Raw genomic sequence first — 16,239 nt, 5'->3', positions numbered from 1 at the left:
GTGCAATGTGCGTGACAATCTCACTCAAACAAATGAAAACTCTCTCAAACAGAATGAAACATAGAAACAACAGATAACAACACAGAAACAATGGATAACAACAGAGACACAACAGTGGACCAGAACATGTGGACTCGACTAGCTCAAAGAACCATGTACAGACTCTGGCGTGGCAACACACTCTGCTCCAGCCCAGGACTCACAGGTACAAATGGGGTGTCGAGGCTCAGATGTGCAGGGATGGTGAAGCAGTGCTCTGTGTAAGACCTCCTCTAGACGACTACGTGCAAGATAAGATAGAACTGCCCCCAAAACACGACTACTCATATGTACAACCATAAGAGCCACCAACGGCCCATAAATGTCCAGCCAGCTAAGTCTATCTCCAAACTGAGTGGTGGTGGTGACCTGGCCACGATGTCCACTAGACCACCGTAGGTACCCTACCACGTGTCACTCCCAGCCCAAAGGGTCCGTCCAGTGTGAACCAGACCAACTGTAGCTAACTGACCAACTGCCTGTCCTGTGAAGTGACTGTAGCCCTGCTACACAAACCTCCGAGCATGGTTGTCTGCATCTTCTGCGGAGAGACCTTTAAAGGTAGGGAACTTGATGTTCACCTTTGCCAGAACACTTGTGAGCTCCTCCATGGCCTCTTGCTCCTGAGTCTGTTGCTCACTAGCTTGTTGTAACAAAATGGGGGAGAGCCTTACCGGAGAAGGTGACCTGGAGGATGTAGAACCGGTTGAAGGAATGGAGGTAGCCGTATGAGTAGGTATGCGTGACGGGGTTAATATGCTTCTACTGGGCACCAAGGGTTGACGTCGTCTGTGGTAGTACTTCAGAGGACTCAGTAGTGCACTTTCACGCTCCAAAGACCTCCTTGTATGTGTCATGCAGTAATCGCCAACCCCACCAAGCTTTGGGCAAGAAGACCTTCACTTGGGCAAGACAACCTTCACTCGGCTGAACCTTGGTCTAGACTCTACTAGACCAGGGCGAGTGACTAGACCACCTGGCCTAGACCAGGACGAGGAGGAACTAGACCAAGGACGAGAAGGACTAGACCAGGACTAGGACTGGGTGGACCAGGGCGAGAGAGGACCAGACCAACCAGGCGAGAGACTAGACCAGCTAGATTAAGCTGTCAAGGGTGAAATTGGACCAGACCAACAGGCTGCACGGGAAACCAGCTACTCAACAAAGTGAGACTTCAGTTGAGGTCCCACCGTGATCGCCAAAATGAGAGCACCTGTAGCGCGGATAATATGTCGTGCTCTCTACAGTGTGGGTGCCCCTCAGTGCAATGTGCGAGACAATCTCACTCAAACAAATGGAAACTCTCTCAAACAGAATGAAACACAGAACAATGGATACACAAGAGAGACACAACAGTGGACTAGAACATGTGGACTCGACTAGCTCAAAGAACCATGTACAGACTCTGGCGTGGCAGCACACTCAGCTCCAGCCCAGGACTCACAGGTACAAATGGGGTGTCGAGGCTCAGATGTGCAGGGATGGTCCAACCAACTAAGTCTATCTCTAAACTGAGTGGTGGTGGTGACCTGGCCTACGTAAAAAGATCCTCAAACTGCCCAAAACAACTACTCATATGTACAACCATAAGAGCCACCAACGGCCCATAAATGTCCAACCAGCTAAGTCTATCTCTAAACTGAGTGGTGGTGGTGACCTGGCCACGATGTTCACTAGACCACCGTAGGTACCCTGCCACGTGTCACTCCCAGCCCAAAGGGTCCATCCAGTGTGAACCAGACCAACTGTAGCTAACTGTCCAACTGCCTGTCCTGTGAAGTGACACTGTAGCCCTGCTATAGCAGAGACCAGACTGACTAGAGCCCACGTAGCATTGGGTAGATTGGAGAAGATGTGTTCGCAGGTTCAGTTTCAGGAGCCCCATACGAAGCTCTGGCTCTCTGACACTTTGGTGGCTTCAGCATTGCTCTATGGAGCTGAGATATGGGGACCTTCATTGGATCACCGCGGGAGCCCGGGTCGCACAGATGGATGGGGGAACATGGAGAAACCTCTCGTCTCTATGATCTCGCGGCTCATTAGAGCCAAGGCATCAGTACCACGGGCCATTATCCGAGCAGAGCTAGCGCCCCCCCCACTAGTGGTGGAGGCGCTCACTAGATCAATCTCCTTCATAAACCGCACATGGGAACTCCCTAGAGACAGATATGCTCGCATAGCACTTGAGTCCTCTCGACAGTTAGCCATACAAGGAGATACAACATGCTGGTATGGGGAGATGACATCATGGTTTCAGGCACATGGGTTCAACATAGACAGGCTGCCACCATTCCAGTACTCATTGGATGCACCATCTCTCACTCTTACACAGTTAGAGATCACCAAGCTCATCCGCCAAGACCTGACCCAGCTAGACACCAGGAGGACATGGATACAACCAGCATAGGAATTGGGCACGAAGATGGCTTTCTATAGAGACCACCTTCTCCAGCTTACGGAAGATGGTTTTGTGACGAGACCCAGATACATGGATACCCACTTGTCTTATGGGATATGATGGGCTATTGGCCAGTTACGCACATCTTCTCACCAGCTGCGGATTGAGACTGGGAGATATAGCGGAGTACCAGCAGAGGCCAGGACATGCCCCTTGTGTGACATGGAACCTGAGACAGAGCTGCATTATACATGCCACTGCCCCGTCTACTACGAGATACGAGGTCGCTTCCATTGCTTGTTCAAAGAGGGTTTTGGACCACTCTCAAGAGTCGTGGGATACGAAGATCAGAGATGCCTGGGCTAAATCTTGCTCGAGCTGCACAGACACAGAGATAGCCTGATGAATGGCGAGGCTAGCCAGTCTCAAAGACGGATCATAGACTTCTTCAAAGCAGACACGGAACAACCGCAAGAGCCACTCCCACAGCAGAGCTCCCCCTCGTCTCACACCAGAGGCACACTAATTGACCGAGCGATTGAACTGGGGAAATCCAGTCGCCCACGACTGCGGAGGACTACACAGCATCGATGGAGGCTACGTCAGAAGATTCGGAGCACGCTGGCCAGGCATACACGATGCCCGGTCAGACTACTAACCATGGAGGAAATTGATGAGATTCGCCAACGACCGATGCTAGATCTCTTGTGACTCAGCCCATTTTTGCTTAGTTTTTGCTTAGTTCACATCGACCAGTCTACGATCCCATAGTATATATCTTTGTTTTGTACTGTTGTTATTTTGTTACTCTGACTTTGTATCAGATCCACCACCTTGTAACTTTTTGGTCTCATAGGTCACTATGGCCTTTTGAAGACGTTAATATAACATTTCATTTCATTTCATTTTCTCCCCTTGACCACTCAGCAGACCCTCTTTGTGTCTGCAGCTCTGAAAGATACGAACAAAGGCATCTCTAGTCGTGGTATCTCATAACTCTAGACAATGGTTCAAAACCCTCTCTGAAAAGACAGTGAAAACGGCCCCGTGTCTCGTAGTACACTGGACAATGGCATATGTAATGCAGCTCTCTCTGTGACTCTGTATGGCATAACTGGCATGTCCTAGCCTCCGTTGGTACTCCTCTGAAACTACCAGCCTCCATCTCAAGCTGATGTGAAGATGTGCTTAGGAAAAGGTCTCCTCAAGAAGGATGACAATTCCCTTCTAGTAGACAAGGAGATAATACCCTGTTTATGCCCAAAAGCATGCCAGTGGTGTAGTGGGATGCAAGATATATATACGGATGTAAGGGTGGAGCTAGAATCAGCAGGTGTAGGTGCAGAGACAAAAAAGAAGCCAGCTATATACCAAGAGCTTGGAATAGCACTGGGCATATATTAGGCATTAGCAGAATGAGTAGAAGGTCCATGAACGGAGAAAGTTGATGAAATATCTGGGGAGCGATTGACAGAAAGAAGGGTTAATAGGGGGGAATGAAGTCGACTCAAATATGGATGCAAGTTTTGGAGAGCAACTGCATCGGAAGTGGAATATGCCTTTGATGATCTGTAAGCATTCAAAGTTGTCGCACAGAGGATGGAGCATGTCTGTGTTCAGGAAGGCAGTGTTCGGTCAGGTTTGTCGCTGCCGAAGCAGATTCAATTGTAACTGCTGGATTGTTCGGCTTGACAGATACCAAAGGAACTGCAAACTAAGAAGAAACAGGAGGATCCTCTATATCCATAGTAGAGTGCTTGTAGGAACTGAAGCATGATCCTAGTGTTCTAAATAAAATGCATGGAAAGTTATCTGTCAAAAAATGTCACTGCAAAGTGAAATAATGACACATTTTGGTGCCTGCTTTGCAATTCTAAGAAAGAGAGTATCTTCCATCTTCTGTTGAAATGCAATGCCATTTGCTTGTCACCCTTCATGATTGGTTCTGTATAACAGACTGTTAGGAGGAATTGAATTTAATATTTATGGTGTTGAGAGATGGTGTGATTTTTTTATGGTAGAGATGCAGGGCTTGATTGTCTGATAGTCTGATTATATACAACCAAAAATCAGTGTCCATTTGCACAAGTGCTGACCTCACAGGAAGACGGAGGAACCAGGGTACTTTCTATTTGAATTGTACAGCGAGAGTACATAAAAGGCTACAAGGGTAGACCTTGGGCATGAGTTGCGGTGAGGCGGAAGAAGTGGGCAAGGAACGATGGAGATATTGTCTGGAAATGTGATGACACTATCATTGGCTAGATGGAAGCCTGAAGTGGGAGTGTGTGTGGTGTGCTGGGAATAAATACTGATACACAGGGCAATGATGATGGAGCTGATGGTTATACTGTCTTGTGGATGACTACCATGAGTCTATAACTTACATCTTCCCTCATTAATGAAGCTGGGCTTTTCTTGAATTTATCTAGGTATGTATTGATAGACTCCTAACGCATTGAGTAGAGAGGGTCACATGCGTAGGGCTGGTCAGAGAGGAGAGAGCTGCACATATAACTTGCAGCCATGAAACATGAAAGACTATAGAAGACGCCACACGTGACACACCCTGCAGGTGCGTAAGCACCCATCTCAAAGATGCAAAAACCAGTCAACTAAGGCGACACGATCTTTACTTTATCTCCTTCTGAAGCACCGCCCGATAGTCCTGCCAACGTGTAGATTATAATCCTCCATGGTTTAGAAGGTTGTGAAAGGTATGCAACCAGTGTGCTCAACTGCTTGGGGCCCCAATGCTGGCAGAATGTTTGGCTGCCACACATGATTACATTTTTTCTGTTCCCTCCAAGTGTGCTTGTATGTTCCCTGTAGTGGCCATTGCCCTTACTTACCCATCATCCACCACTTAAACCCTAGCTGCCTTTCTTACCCCAGTGATTGAGGTCGGGTCTCTTTTGTAGATGGAAGAGGAACACAATGCAAATATGTCTTGTAAGTTAAGTGAAAGCTGTATATAGCTAGTCTCCTCGGCCTCTCGACACCTATTAAGACTATTTGAATTCAGCCTTTTCATCAATGAAGCAACACACACTAAGCAATCACTCTATGCAGGTAATAGACAGCTATTCTGTATTTGTGTTTTGTGCTCTGTTGCCCAAATTAGCGTCTCTTTTTGTTCCAGGGAAATTTGGATAGCAACTCTCCAAATGCAGGCTATGTATTACTGATGTTTTACAACCTTTACGAAGGCAAGGTTGGAAATAGCAACTGACACTTCAATCGAAATTTTATGGAAGCATTGCATATTCTCTACTATTGAGCACTCAAGTTCAAGCTTAGAATTGATAGTGCTATTGATTCTTTGTCCATGCTAAATATTATGTTGTTTGCCTGCGTTCTTATCAGAGCCGAGCAGAATTTGAGGATGTTCTGGTACGACGCTTTGGCCATCTAGTAAAACAGCCCATCCTAATACCAAACAGGTATTCTTGAGCTATAATCTTTTTTATCACTATGAGTTACATGTGTCTGGCAGAGCATGCAACAATGCATGTGGTGACACCACTTAGATGTTAACAGTTTTTTGTTTGTTTGAACTGTCAGACCAGAAATGCCATCTCCCGTTATTGGAATTCTCTCAAAGGGACTCGAGCTGTACAGGGAACACACAGCTAGACATGGAAGGTAAACTGGTTTCTTTTATTTAGGTCTGGAAACCTTTTCATTTAACACTGATTGCAGGATGTTGTTGATTTAGGTAAACTGGTTTCTTTTATTTAGGTTGATATTGATTTTATTTCCCAAAATAAAGGAGAGAAGTTTCAAATGTTTTGGTCTCAGTCATGTAGTTCTATTTGTACAAATCCTAGTATGCACATCTTGGCGGAGCATCCAGATGTTTTTGTTTCTCAAGAAAAGTTTGTTTTTGGCATGCACAGCCAGTCGGTGCCCAGCTTCCTATAGCACCTTGGGTTTTCAGGGGGTTTTTTTTACATGACTTTAACCCTGGTCCTAAGATTTTTAGTTAGCTTTTATTTTTGTTTTCTACATCTTCTTTTTGGTCAAGTTTTTTCAAGAAATACTCTTGCCCCGAGCAACAGAATTGGGAGCTAGGCGAGGAAGTCCAGGGAGGGTGTGTCAGAGAAAAAAGAGGGGGCCTACGAGGGAAGGGGTGAGTGCGGAGGCATGGAAGGGGCCAGGTGAGAAAGGGGTGGTCAGTTTAGGGATGGGAGATTCTGCTAAGGATTGTACAATACACAGAATGTTTAAGCACAAGATGTGTGTCAGACCAGGCGGGTTTGGAGATGGGAGAGTGTCTAATTGCACTCTGCCCTGAGAGTAAATCCAGACAAAGAGTATTGCGGCAACAAGACTATGCCTATGACATAAACTGAGGAAGCCACTTTACTCAAAAGACTAACTAAAATACACAAATATATTAGAGACAGAAATAGAGTAGTACACAATACTTCATCACAGATATTAGACTGTTTATGAAATCTACTTAAGCAAATAAACTGACAGATTGGAGGAAAGAAAACCAAAAGATCGCTGGAAAATATGACCTGCAGGACATAGATGGATGCAATAGCTCCTAGGAGGAAGGAAATGATGTTGGCATGCAGGATACATTGGACTGCCAGCCTTGAGTCCACTTGGACCGTACCTACCGTTTGAGATCCCTGCATTGAACTTGAAAGGTGTGATAGCTTCAATTCCACACGCTAGCTGAAAGAGGTGTGTTGCGAGTGGCCTTATAGGTTATTTTATAGGCCCGTAGAGTTATTTTATAGGCCTGTAGAGTCCCTAAAATAGATTGAACCCAAGTCCAAGTCACGATGGCATCTTCTTCATATTTTTCCGTTAACCAAGCCGAAGTGAAAATTCTCTTGAATTTTATCCACTTCTTAAGTGCTTCTGGATGCAATAACAGAGTAGACCACCATGTCTGTGCGTTACCTTCAAATAAGATGCTGCCCTTTGTAACTTGGAGGCTTCCAAGAAACGTCCTCCCAAAAAGGAGATGTCAAACTGTTGTTTAAAAGCAAGGGCTCGATGGATGTCTTGGTAGCCTGAAAATGTATCAAATTTAATTGCTTGACCCCCATCCTTGAACGCCTTGGTCTTCTTTCTCTTTTTCTCACTATCTAGACTGTCAGAAAAGGACGGGGTCTCCTCCTCTGAACTGCTAGATTGCTCTCTGTTCTTTCTAGTGTGATCGACATATGTTGTGTTCAGAGTCAGGCCTTCCTTAGTAGGGCAATCGTTAATTTGTTGGTGCTCTCAGCCTGCCCATTTGCTCTAGGGTAGTAAGAGTAAGATTTCCTATGAAGAATCTTGTAGTTGTTGAACAATGTTTGCAAGAGCTCATCAACAAATCGATTGCCTTGGTTACTGGTAATCTCTAGCGGACATCTAAACCTGTAGAAGATGCAAAATTTTGCTACAATAGCCACACTGCAGTCAACAATAGTAGAGACCTTAGCCAATTTAGTTGCATAGTATTGGACCTACAAAGTCCATGCCCCATCTCTCAAAGGGTAGCCATGCCATGGAGACTTGGAGTGGCCTTATTTACTTGTCGACTCGTTTTCAGGGTGCATCTTTGATGTATGTCATAGACCTTGACATGGCAATGGCATCCCTTGATAGGGCCACCATAGACTACTGCGTAGGTCTAGATGTCATGAGTTTCTGGAGAGGAGATGCATCACCAGGGTACATGCATGTGCTCAATAGGAGTAAGATATTCCCATGCCACAATTGAGCGATGTCAACTTCAAAGAGAGAGTTGTAGAGGCATCTGCTCTATTAGTAGCAAACTCACCCAAATCGACCAGAGATACATGATGACATAGTGCTGATAGGGGCGGGGAGGGCAACGTGTCAGGAAGGGAGGAGAGAGAGAGAGAGAGAGAGAGAGAGAGAGAGAGAGAGAGAGAGAGAGAGAGAGAGAGAAATGAAATGAAATGAAATGTTATATTAACGTCTTCAAAAGGCCAAAGTGACCTATGAGACCAGAAAGTTACAATGTGGTGGATCTGATACAAAGTCAGAGTAACAAGATGACAACATGACAAAATAAAATACTATGGAATCCTAGGCTGCTGGGTGTGGACTAAGCAGCTAAAACAACTAGCTGGGATAGCTAGATCACAGGAGATCCAGCATCGGTCGTTGGCGGATCTCATCAATCTCCTCCATGGTCAATTGTCTGACCGGGCGTCATGCATGTCGAGCCAAATTGACCCGGATCCTCTGACGCAGCCTCTATCGATGCTGTGTAGTCTGGGCATCTGAATCTCCTCAGCTCAGTCGCTCGGTCGATCAGTATGCCTCTGGTGTAAAGCGACGAGCTCTACTGTGGTAGTAACTCCTCCGGGTGTCGAGTGGCAACTCTAAAGAAGTCTGTGATCTGTCTCTGAGACTGGCTAGTCTCTCCTCTCATCAGGCTCTCTCTGTGTCTGCACAGCTCGAGCAAAAACAAACCCAGGCATCTCTGATCCTCGTACCGCATGACTCTAGAGAATGGTCCAAAGCCCTCTGTGAACAAGCAATGGAAGCGGCCTCGTATCTCGTAGTAGACGGGGCAGTGGCATGTGTAGTGCAACTCTATCTCAGGCTCGATGTCACACAGGGGGCATGTCCTCAGGCTCGATGTCACACAGGGGGCATGTCCTGGCCTCTGTTGGTACTCCGCTGTATCTCCCAGTCTCGATCCGCAGCTGGTGTGAAGATGTGCGTATCTGGCCAATAGCACATCGTATCCCATGAGACAGGTGAGTGTCCATGTATCTGGGCCTCGTCACAAAACCATCCTCTGTAAGCTGGAGGAGATGCTCTCTGTAGAAAGCCATCTTCGTGCCTAGCTCCTATACTGGCTGTATCCATGTCCTCTTGGTGTCTAGCTGAGTCAAGTCCTGGCGAATGAGCCTGGTGATCTCGGACTGTGTAAGAGTCAGAGAGGGCGCATCCAGTGAGTACTAGAAAGGAGGCAATCTGTCTATGCTGAACCCATGCGCCTGAAACCATGACGTCATCTCCCCATACCAGCATGCTGTATCTCCCTGCATGGCTAACTGTCGAGAGGACTCAAGTGCAAGGCGTGCATATCTGTCTTTGGGAAGTTCCCACATGCGGTGTATGAAGGAGACAGATCTGGTGAGCACCTCAACCACCAAGGGGAGGGGGCAGCTAGCTGTGCTCGTATAATAGCACGTGGTACTGAGGCCTTGGCCCTAATGAGCCGCGAGATCATAGAGACAAGAGGCTTCTCCATGTCTCCCCATCCATCACTGCGGCCTGTCCTCCCGTGATGGTCCAATGAAGGTCCCTTGCTTTCTGCGAGTGTAAGATAGCATACATGAGGCCTTCGGTCAGCCTTTATCTCTGCCAACTTATGGGCCATCTTAGTAGTCTTGTAGTCGGCAGATCTGACTGGTCCCTTGCATAAAGCAAGGGTAAGAAATTATGCTTAGCCCATGTACCTAGAAATCCAAAGTGATGAACTATGCAGTGTGCAAGATTGTGGGCTGCATAGATTGCGCCCTCAGTTGCCATGTGATCTTTCCTACCACATACAAAGCAGTGGTCTGGAAGCATGGTCACATGGGACGCAAAATGGCAACGGGGAACAGGGAACCAAAACTGGCAAGAATGGCCATTCCATGTGATGACATACTTATACTGCATGGAACAGGAAATCAGAATGCAGAAGGGGGAATGGAAAATGGCCATTCCGTATGGCTATTTTTGGAAGCACAGTAAAGAACAACATCTATACAAGGTGGGGGTTCCTTTATCTATAAAGAGTGAAGGATGTGGCCATATTTTCTGCCTGTTTGTAAATAGTCCAACAAAGTTTGCTGCCACCCAAAAACTTGCAGACCTTTCTGCAAGACTCTTAAGATCTCCAGAAACTGTTTTGGATGGTCATAAGCTTTGTGTAGAGAGTTTGGTGCCAAGAGTGACATGAGGTTGGGCTTCTGGGGCCAACAGCACCCAGGGAAAAGGGCTTGCTTGTGCTAGTGGTAACAAATAAAGAGTTCAGGCAAATTCAATGTTTGGGTTTCAGTCCCTTCAACTTGTAACAGTAAGCATCATGGTATTCACAGGTTAGAAAGTACCAAGGGGTTTTTCCGAGAAGACTGGACAAAGTGGGAGAAAAGACTAAGAGAAATCTTGAATGGAAATTCAGATCATCTCAACTCAATACAGGTGTATTGCCCTAGAAAATTGTAGCGCATGTTTGCTTCTCTAGATCATGTGACATTGCTACTTAAAAAGTCGTATCACGTTTTCGTCGCAGGTTCCATTTCAGGATGTTGTTAAGAGTGTCCAAGAACAGTTGCAAGCCATTGCTCAAGGAAGCACTACCATGCATGAACCTATGGAAGGAGAACAGACTTTCCATAATGTGACTTATGCAGCCATCTCTTTGCCACCAAAAGGAATTATAGACGTGCTACATAAAGTAAGATTCTCCAAGATCAGTGTTGATATTGCTTTGAATTAATTGGCATGCTGGCACGCTGCCTACCTCTTTTGCATCTATTTAAGCTTAAGACTTTACTTTGCTATGTAGGCATCCCTTCTGCGCAAGGATATGCAGGCATATCTTTCAAGCAGGGGGATTGACAAAAGTCTGCAGGCCTGCCATGTTACTCTGGCCCACAAAGTGTCCCATGGGGTTCCTGCTGTAGCAGTTTTTGGAGGATTGCAAGGTGTCACTGTTCCTGTACATTTTACCGCTTTTCTGTTCTCTGAAAAAATGTGTGCTCTCGAAGCAGTCATTCCAAGAAATGAGAGCCAAGTTGCTTCTCAAAATGAATGGCCTCATGTAACGGTAAGTGAATTTGTGCTTATAGATGTAGGAGCCCTCTTTGTGTTCACTGCTGCAATTATGAACCCCCTCTCTTTTCTGCTTTGAATTTAGCTATGGACAGCACCAGGGACTCGACCAAAAGAGGCAAACTTTCTACCACAGCTTGTATCTCAAGGGCGTGCTTCTCGTGTTGCATTCTCCGCACCCTTTGTTTCAAACGGTGTAGTTCAGCTCTTCTGATCCATTGTTTTCATGACAAGTCCTGATGACGACTATGATACCCTTTTTCTTGAACCGCATAGTGCAGCAGCCGTGTCTCGCAGAGATCTGCATCAGCTTATTCCATATGTCTTCTAAGGGGAAGCGTTTCAAATTGAGGATATCCTCGGGTCAGTTGGAGAGGCTTAAGCATTACATGAACCACAAAGACAGCATTCCGCCCATGCTACCTTCCTCCTCCTCTTGCCCACCCTAGCATAGTGGCAGCCAGTGCCATTTTCCCTCAGCAAAGGAAAGGAAGCAGAGGCCCATATAAGGAACACCCCCCCGCGCGCCCCCCCCCCCCCCCCCCCCCCCCCCCCCCCCCCCCCCCCCCCCGCCTCTCCCTTCATTAAAGAATGGAAAGAAGAGACCCATTCTAGAGACTCCAATTGACTGCAATGCTGATGAAGCTCTGGGTCATCCAAGGGGACAGCAATTTTCCAATATACAGTAATTTCAGAATGATGGAAAAAAGCACCTGCCAAGCCTGTCTAAATACCACCACATTTAGGCTCAATTATGTAGATCATAACATTACAGGTACAAATGTTTCCGTATGGCACATGCAAGTCTTGCGTGGTCCCCATATTTTTGCAAACACAGTTGCCCCATTCATTTCCCCCTTATCAAAACGTTGTTGGAAGGCTGAAGAATTTTTGTAAAGTTGAAGAAGCATTCGATTGCTTTTTGCTCTACGTTCACAATGTGCTTGGACTTATCCTGTCTTTCTATTGTGAAGCCATGTGTGCAGCGGTGTTCATTCAGTGTTTGATGACATAATTTTGCACTCAATAGGCGTGATTCAAACAGCAGTTTTTAGGAATGAATCACCTCCCAGACATTGACATTGATAATGCTTTAACATTAGTTTGGTACCAAAAGAAACACTTCAGTGTCTTTTTTTCGCAACTTTAAATAAACAGGTATATGAAATCTAGAAAACATCTTTGGAAATGCTTTTGCAAACTTATAAAATGTTAACCGAACTACCCATAAAAATTATCAATATTAACTACACTCATGAAAAGCACATACACAAAACAACATATGATATTTCACTAAAATTGATACCTTAGTTTAACAAAAAATGTGCAGTGTGAATGCGACAATCCATGGTAACTATTTATATGTGTGCTCTACATTTTTGCAACTCATGCGAAGAAAAAACTGATTAGAATCAAATCTAAAATGTCATGTAAGTCAAACATGCAAGATTTGTGAATTTGATTAACGATCCCATAAAACATTTATTTCATTTGAATTTTTATTTTTTTGTGCTGAATTATGTTAGATCTACTACTTCATTACTTTAGGTGATACTATTCGATGGTTATGCAAGCCACATTCAGTGATTTGTCCATGTTAAAAAATATATATTTTTTTTCCTTATAAAAAAATAGCCTTGAAATAAAGTCCAATTTTGGGGTTGTTCATTCATCTCATTTCTTTGTATCCAAATATCTTATATGGACACAATTGGGAAACATATCTGCACTTTCTTTATAGCAAAGTTATTTTCCAAGAAATTATGCACTACAAAATTTTCACAATGAACGTAAATTACAAGATGTGCATGAATTAGAAACTTTGAAAAATATTTCATTATAGACTTTAAGTTTTGTCCCATAACTTCATCATGTTAATGAAAGAGGCTTTGAAAGACCAAAACTTTCCTTTGTTATTGTTTTCAAGATCTCGGTTTTTTTATTAGAACAAAATTCTATATATTTGATGAGGTTTTATTTAATTTATGGAAAATTTGTTGAAATTGTATTAAATTCTTATGATTTTTCAATTTTAGAACTTATGATCATAATTTTAATATGGTTTTAATTTTGGTAAAATTAAAAATTGGTTATTTTCTTTACCGCATAACTTAACTAACTTAAGGCATGAACACGATAAGTCTTGTTTCTAGTTTCACAAAATTATTAAAACTAGTTGTTAAAAAAACAAGACATTGTAATGTCTCAAGACACTTGAGTGTCAAATTATAGAACTAGTGTTGAAGTATTAGGGCCATGAAGAGGCTTTTTATTTGAAGAGTTAATTTTGGCTCTTTCCCCATGTTGCATACGCATGCCTTTTATAAATTGATTGGTTGGTGAAGGTGATAATATATTACCATTTTACACATGTAATTTTTGTGAGGATCGCATGTGTTGGTTTACCAAGTATAAAATCTCTTCCATACTTGGCTTTATTTATCCTCCTTTCTTATAGAGGAACGGGGGTTGCCATATCAAGATCTTAATTTCCTACTCATATCTTCATAATTGTGGCCTAATGCGAAAAACCTTGGTTTAGTGTAGTCCCACCTACAAATTTTTAGATTCACCTCTAAAATCTGGAATGCTTTTGAAAAATTGGACTACAATAATACTCTTGGCTATGAGGGCATTTTCAAAGAAATCACTCAAATTTTGGTCTCTTTTTATACACCAACTAGAGATGATAAATTCCAGCTAGTTAAATGGTCAACATCACATGTTATATTATTGGAGACCTATTAGTACATGTACACAATAGTTATGGGGACATATTAGTATGTTGTTTTGTTTTCCATGACATAATGTACATTGCTTGTATAAATCAAGGGAAGGATGAAGATCCAGGATGACCACTTCATTTTCCATAGGTTTTGAAAATGATTGAATTTTTTCCTAAACTTAGACCATGACACAAGAATGGTAGCTACAAAAAGAGGTGTAAAAGTGGTCAAAGAATGTATCTTTAACCACTCTTATGCCTCTCTTACACACCCACCACTCTTTCACACATGGCGCATGCACTTATTTGTCTCAAGGCAAGTCAAGAGGTCCTCTTAGATCCCATCCTCTTCCTAATATTGATGTTTTCAATTTGAGGCAAACAAGTACCATGAATTTTTACAAGGGTAAAAGTAGCCATGCATTTCAAGGTTGATAACCAAAATCTGTACATATAATTTTCCAAGAAGAGAATGGGCTCACTCTTTCTTGATGGAATTTTTGAGGTCTCTAACAAGAAGAAAGGTATCACACACACTTCTCGCTCTGTACCTACGACGTAATAAGGGTGTGTATGCTACTTGGGGCACAAAAAAGAATCCCACCAAGGCACTTTCGTCTAATCTTGAAATTGGCAAACATGCTTACTAGTCATAGAACTCATACTGATCCACAACAGACCTATATATGTTAAACCAATTCATTATTGAACTAAAAGATAAACCATGCATTAAATCAAGATTATTCTTTTTTCATTCGTGATATGTCTCCATAAACTTCAAGCCAATGTTGACAACTTGGCTTACTTTCATCAACAATGTGAATCAAGGGGGTTGAAGAAAATCAATATTACTTATTATGACAATCAAAAGACACAAGAAAATAAGACAATATCGTAAGCATGTCATTGGAAATTTAGAGAGAAATATTGATTGTCTTCTTTTGTATGCCTCACAAAATGAGTCTATAGTAAATATTATAGCTTCTTTATGAACACATATAGATTTTCCTAACTATGAATGCTTTTGAGGAGACTTCTACTTTGACCAAAGTCTTCCTTACTAAAAACCCACCAAAAAGTGCTCTTGATGAAATAAGCTAAAGCCAACCAAAAAGTGCTCTTTGATGAAATATATAAAGCTATAGTTAGTTATGTGAAATGTCTTAAAACATGTACTATGTGTATGCATAGCATTTATTCAACATTTGGTCAAAAGCCTAATTGGTTGCACTTTTTTTACTACACAAGTTATTACAAATATAAATACTATTGAGATGTCAAGCTGATGTGCTACTCTTGGATGACTATCACTAACAATCATCATCACTAGCGTGCTTTGATAGATACGCATATCTTTGCTAGTGATATTACAATAAGACTACACCGACTTGGTCTACCTACTAGAGTGATGGTATATTTATCCATCCAGCTCACTCACTAGCGGTTCACACTAAACCTTTATATTGTTTCCCCTTATACTTTAGTTTCCCCTTGTTTTATGCATTGTGCACTTCCTACCTTGAGTTAGTGAAAAAGAAGAAGGTTTTTCTCCATCTGTGTGTGTGCGCGCGCATGCACGTAAGAGCTCAAGCTCTCTCCTTCTCTATCTCTTAACATGATATCAGATACCGATTGTTTCTGAGGAGCTTACAACAGCAAGCGAGAGTAGTAGTAGAAGAAGCAGTCTTAGGATTCTTGGGAGCCGTCGCCAAGCGATCTCTAGTTGAGGTGTTTCTTTTTGGAGATTGAGTGTTTTGGGTTTGTGTAGTGAATAGAGTGAAAAACGAAAACCTATCTATCAATGATTATTTGGCAAAAGATAAAGAATATATGTGAGTCTCTTGCATCAATTGGTGTTATGGTTGATGATGATGATAAGAAACAATCTCGCGTTTATAGATTTGGTATCCCTACTAATCGTGGAAGAGAAGAAACTTGAGAAACACTCCTCTACACAGGGCAAAAATATTTTTGAACAATTCAACTTTAACAACAAAGGAAGAGAAAGAAGACACATTATAGGTCATGGAGTTGGTCAAGGATGAGGTAAACACCGATCGCAAAACCAAACATAGGTGGTCGAGGAAATTTTTGAGGCAGGGAACGTCCAAGAGGCCATGGTAATGTGCAACATAACAATACAGGTCAACATGGGAATATTGTATGTTGAAGTTGTGGGAGACGTGATCACTTGAACGTGACTGTTTAGATAAGAGACAACAAAATAATTATGATCCTGAGAAGTTATTTATGATGTAGCACATGT

At 43.1% G+C, this 16,239-nt stretch overlaps 1 protein-coding gene across 1 annotated transcript in view; it reads left to right on the top strand.

Annotated features, from left to right (window-relative positions):
- The window catches only part of LOC147459722 (tRNA ligase 1-like), a 265,347-nt gene extending 253,171 nt beyond the window's left edge, over positions 1 to 12,176 (top strand). Inside the window, exons 22-28 of the mRNA XM_086510947.1 lie at positions 5,580 to 5,651; positions 5,804 to 5,880; positions 6,002 to 6,082; positions 10,513 to 10,615; positions 10,707 to 10,871; positions 10,983 to 11,243; positions 11,334 to 12,176. Of these exons, the coding sequence (XP_086367073.1) occupies positions 5,580 to 5,651; positions 5,804 to 5,880; positions 6,002 to 6,082; positions 10,513 to 10,615; positions 10,707 to 10,871; positions 10,983 to 11,243; positions 11,334 to 11,462 (888 nt within the window). The 3' untranslated portion in view covers positions 11,463 to 12,176. The remainder of the gene's footprint in view (positions 1 to 5,579; positions 5,652 to 5,803; positions 5,881 to 6,001; positions 6,083 to 10,512; positions 10,616 to 10,706; positions 10,872 to 10,982; positions 11,244 to 11,333) is intronic.
- The last annotated feature ends 4,063 nt before the right edge of the window (positions 12,177 to 16,239 follow it).

The sequence above is a fragment of the Adiantum capillus-veneris genome, chromosome 4, assembly GCF_014529385.1.
Source record: "Adiantum capillus-veneris isolate H3 chromosome 4, ASM1452938v2, whole genome shotgun sequence".
Classification (NCBI taxonomy): Eukaryota; Viridiplantae; Streptophyta; class Polypodiopsida; order Polypodiales; family Pteridaceae; genus Adiantum; species Adiantum capillus-veneris.
This window is presented reverse-complemented; position numbering and strand designations above follow the sequence as displayed.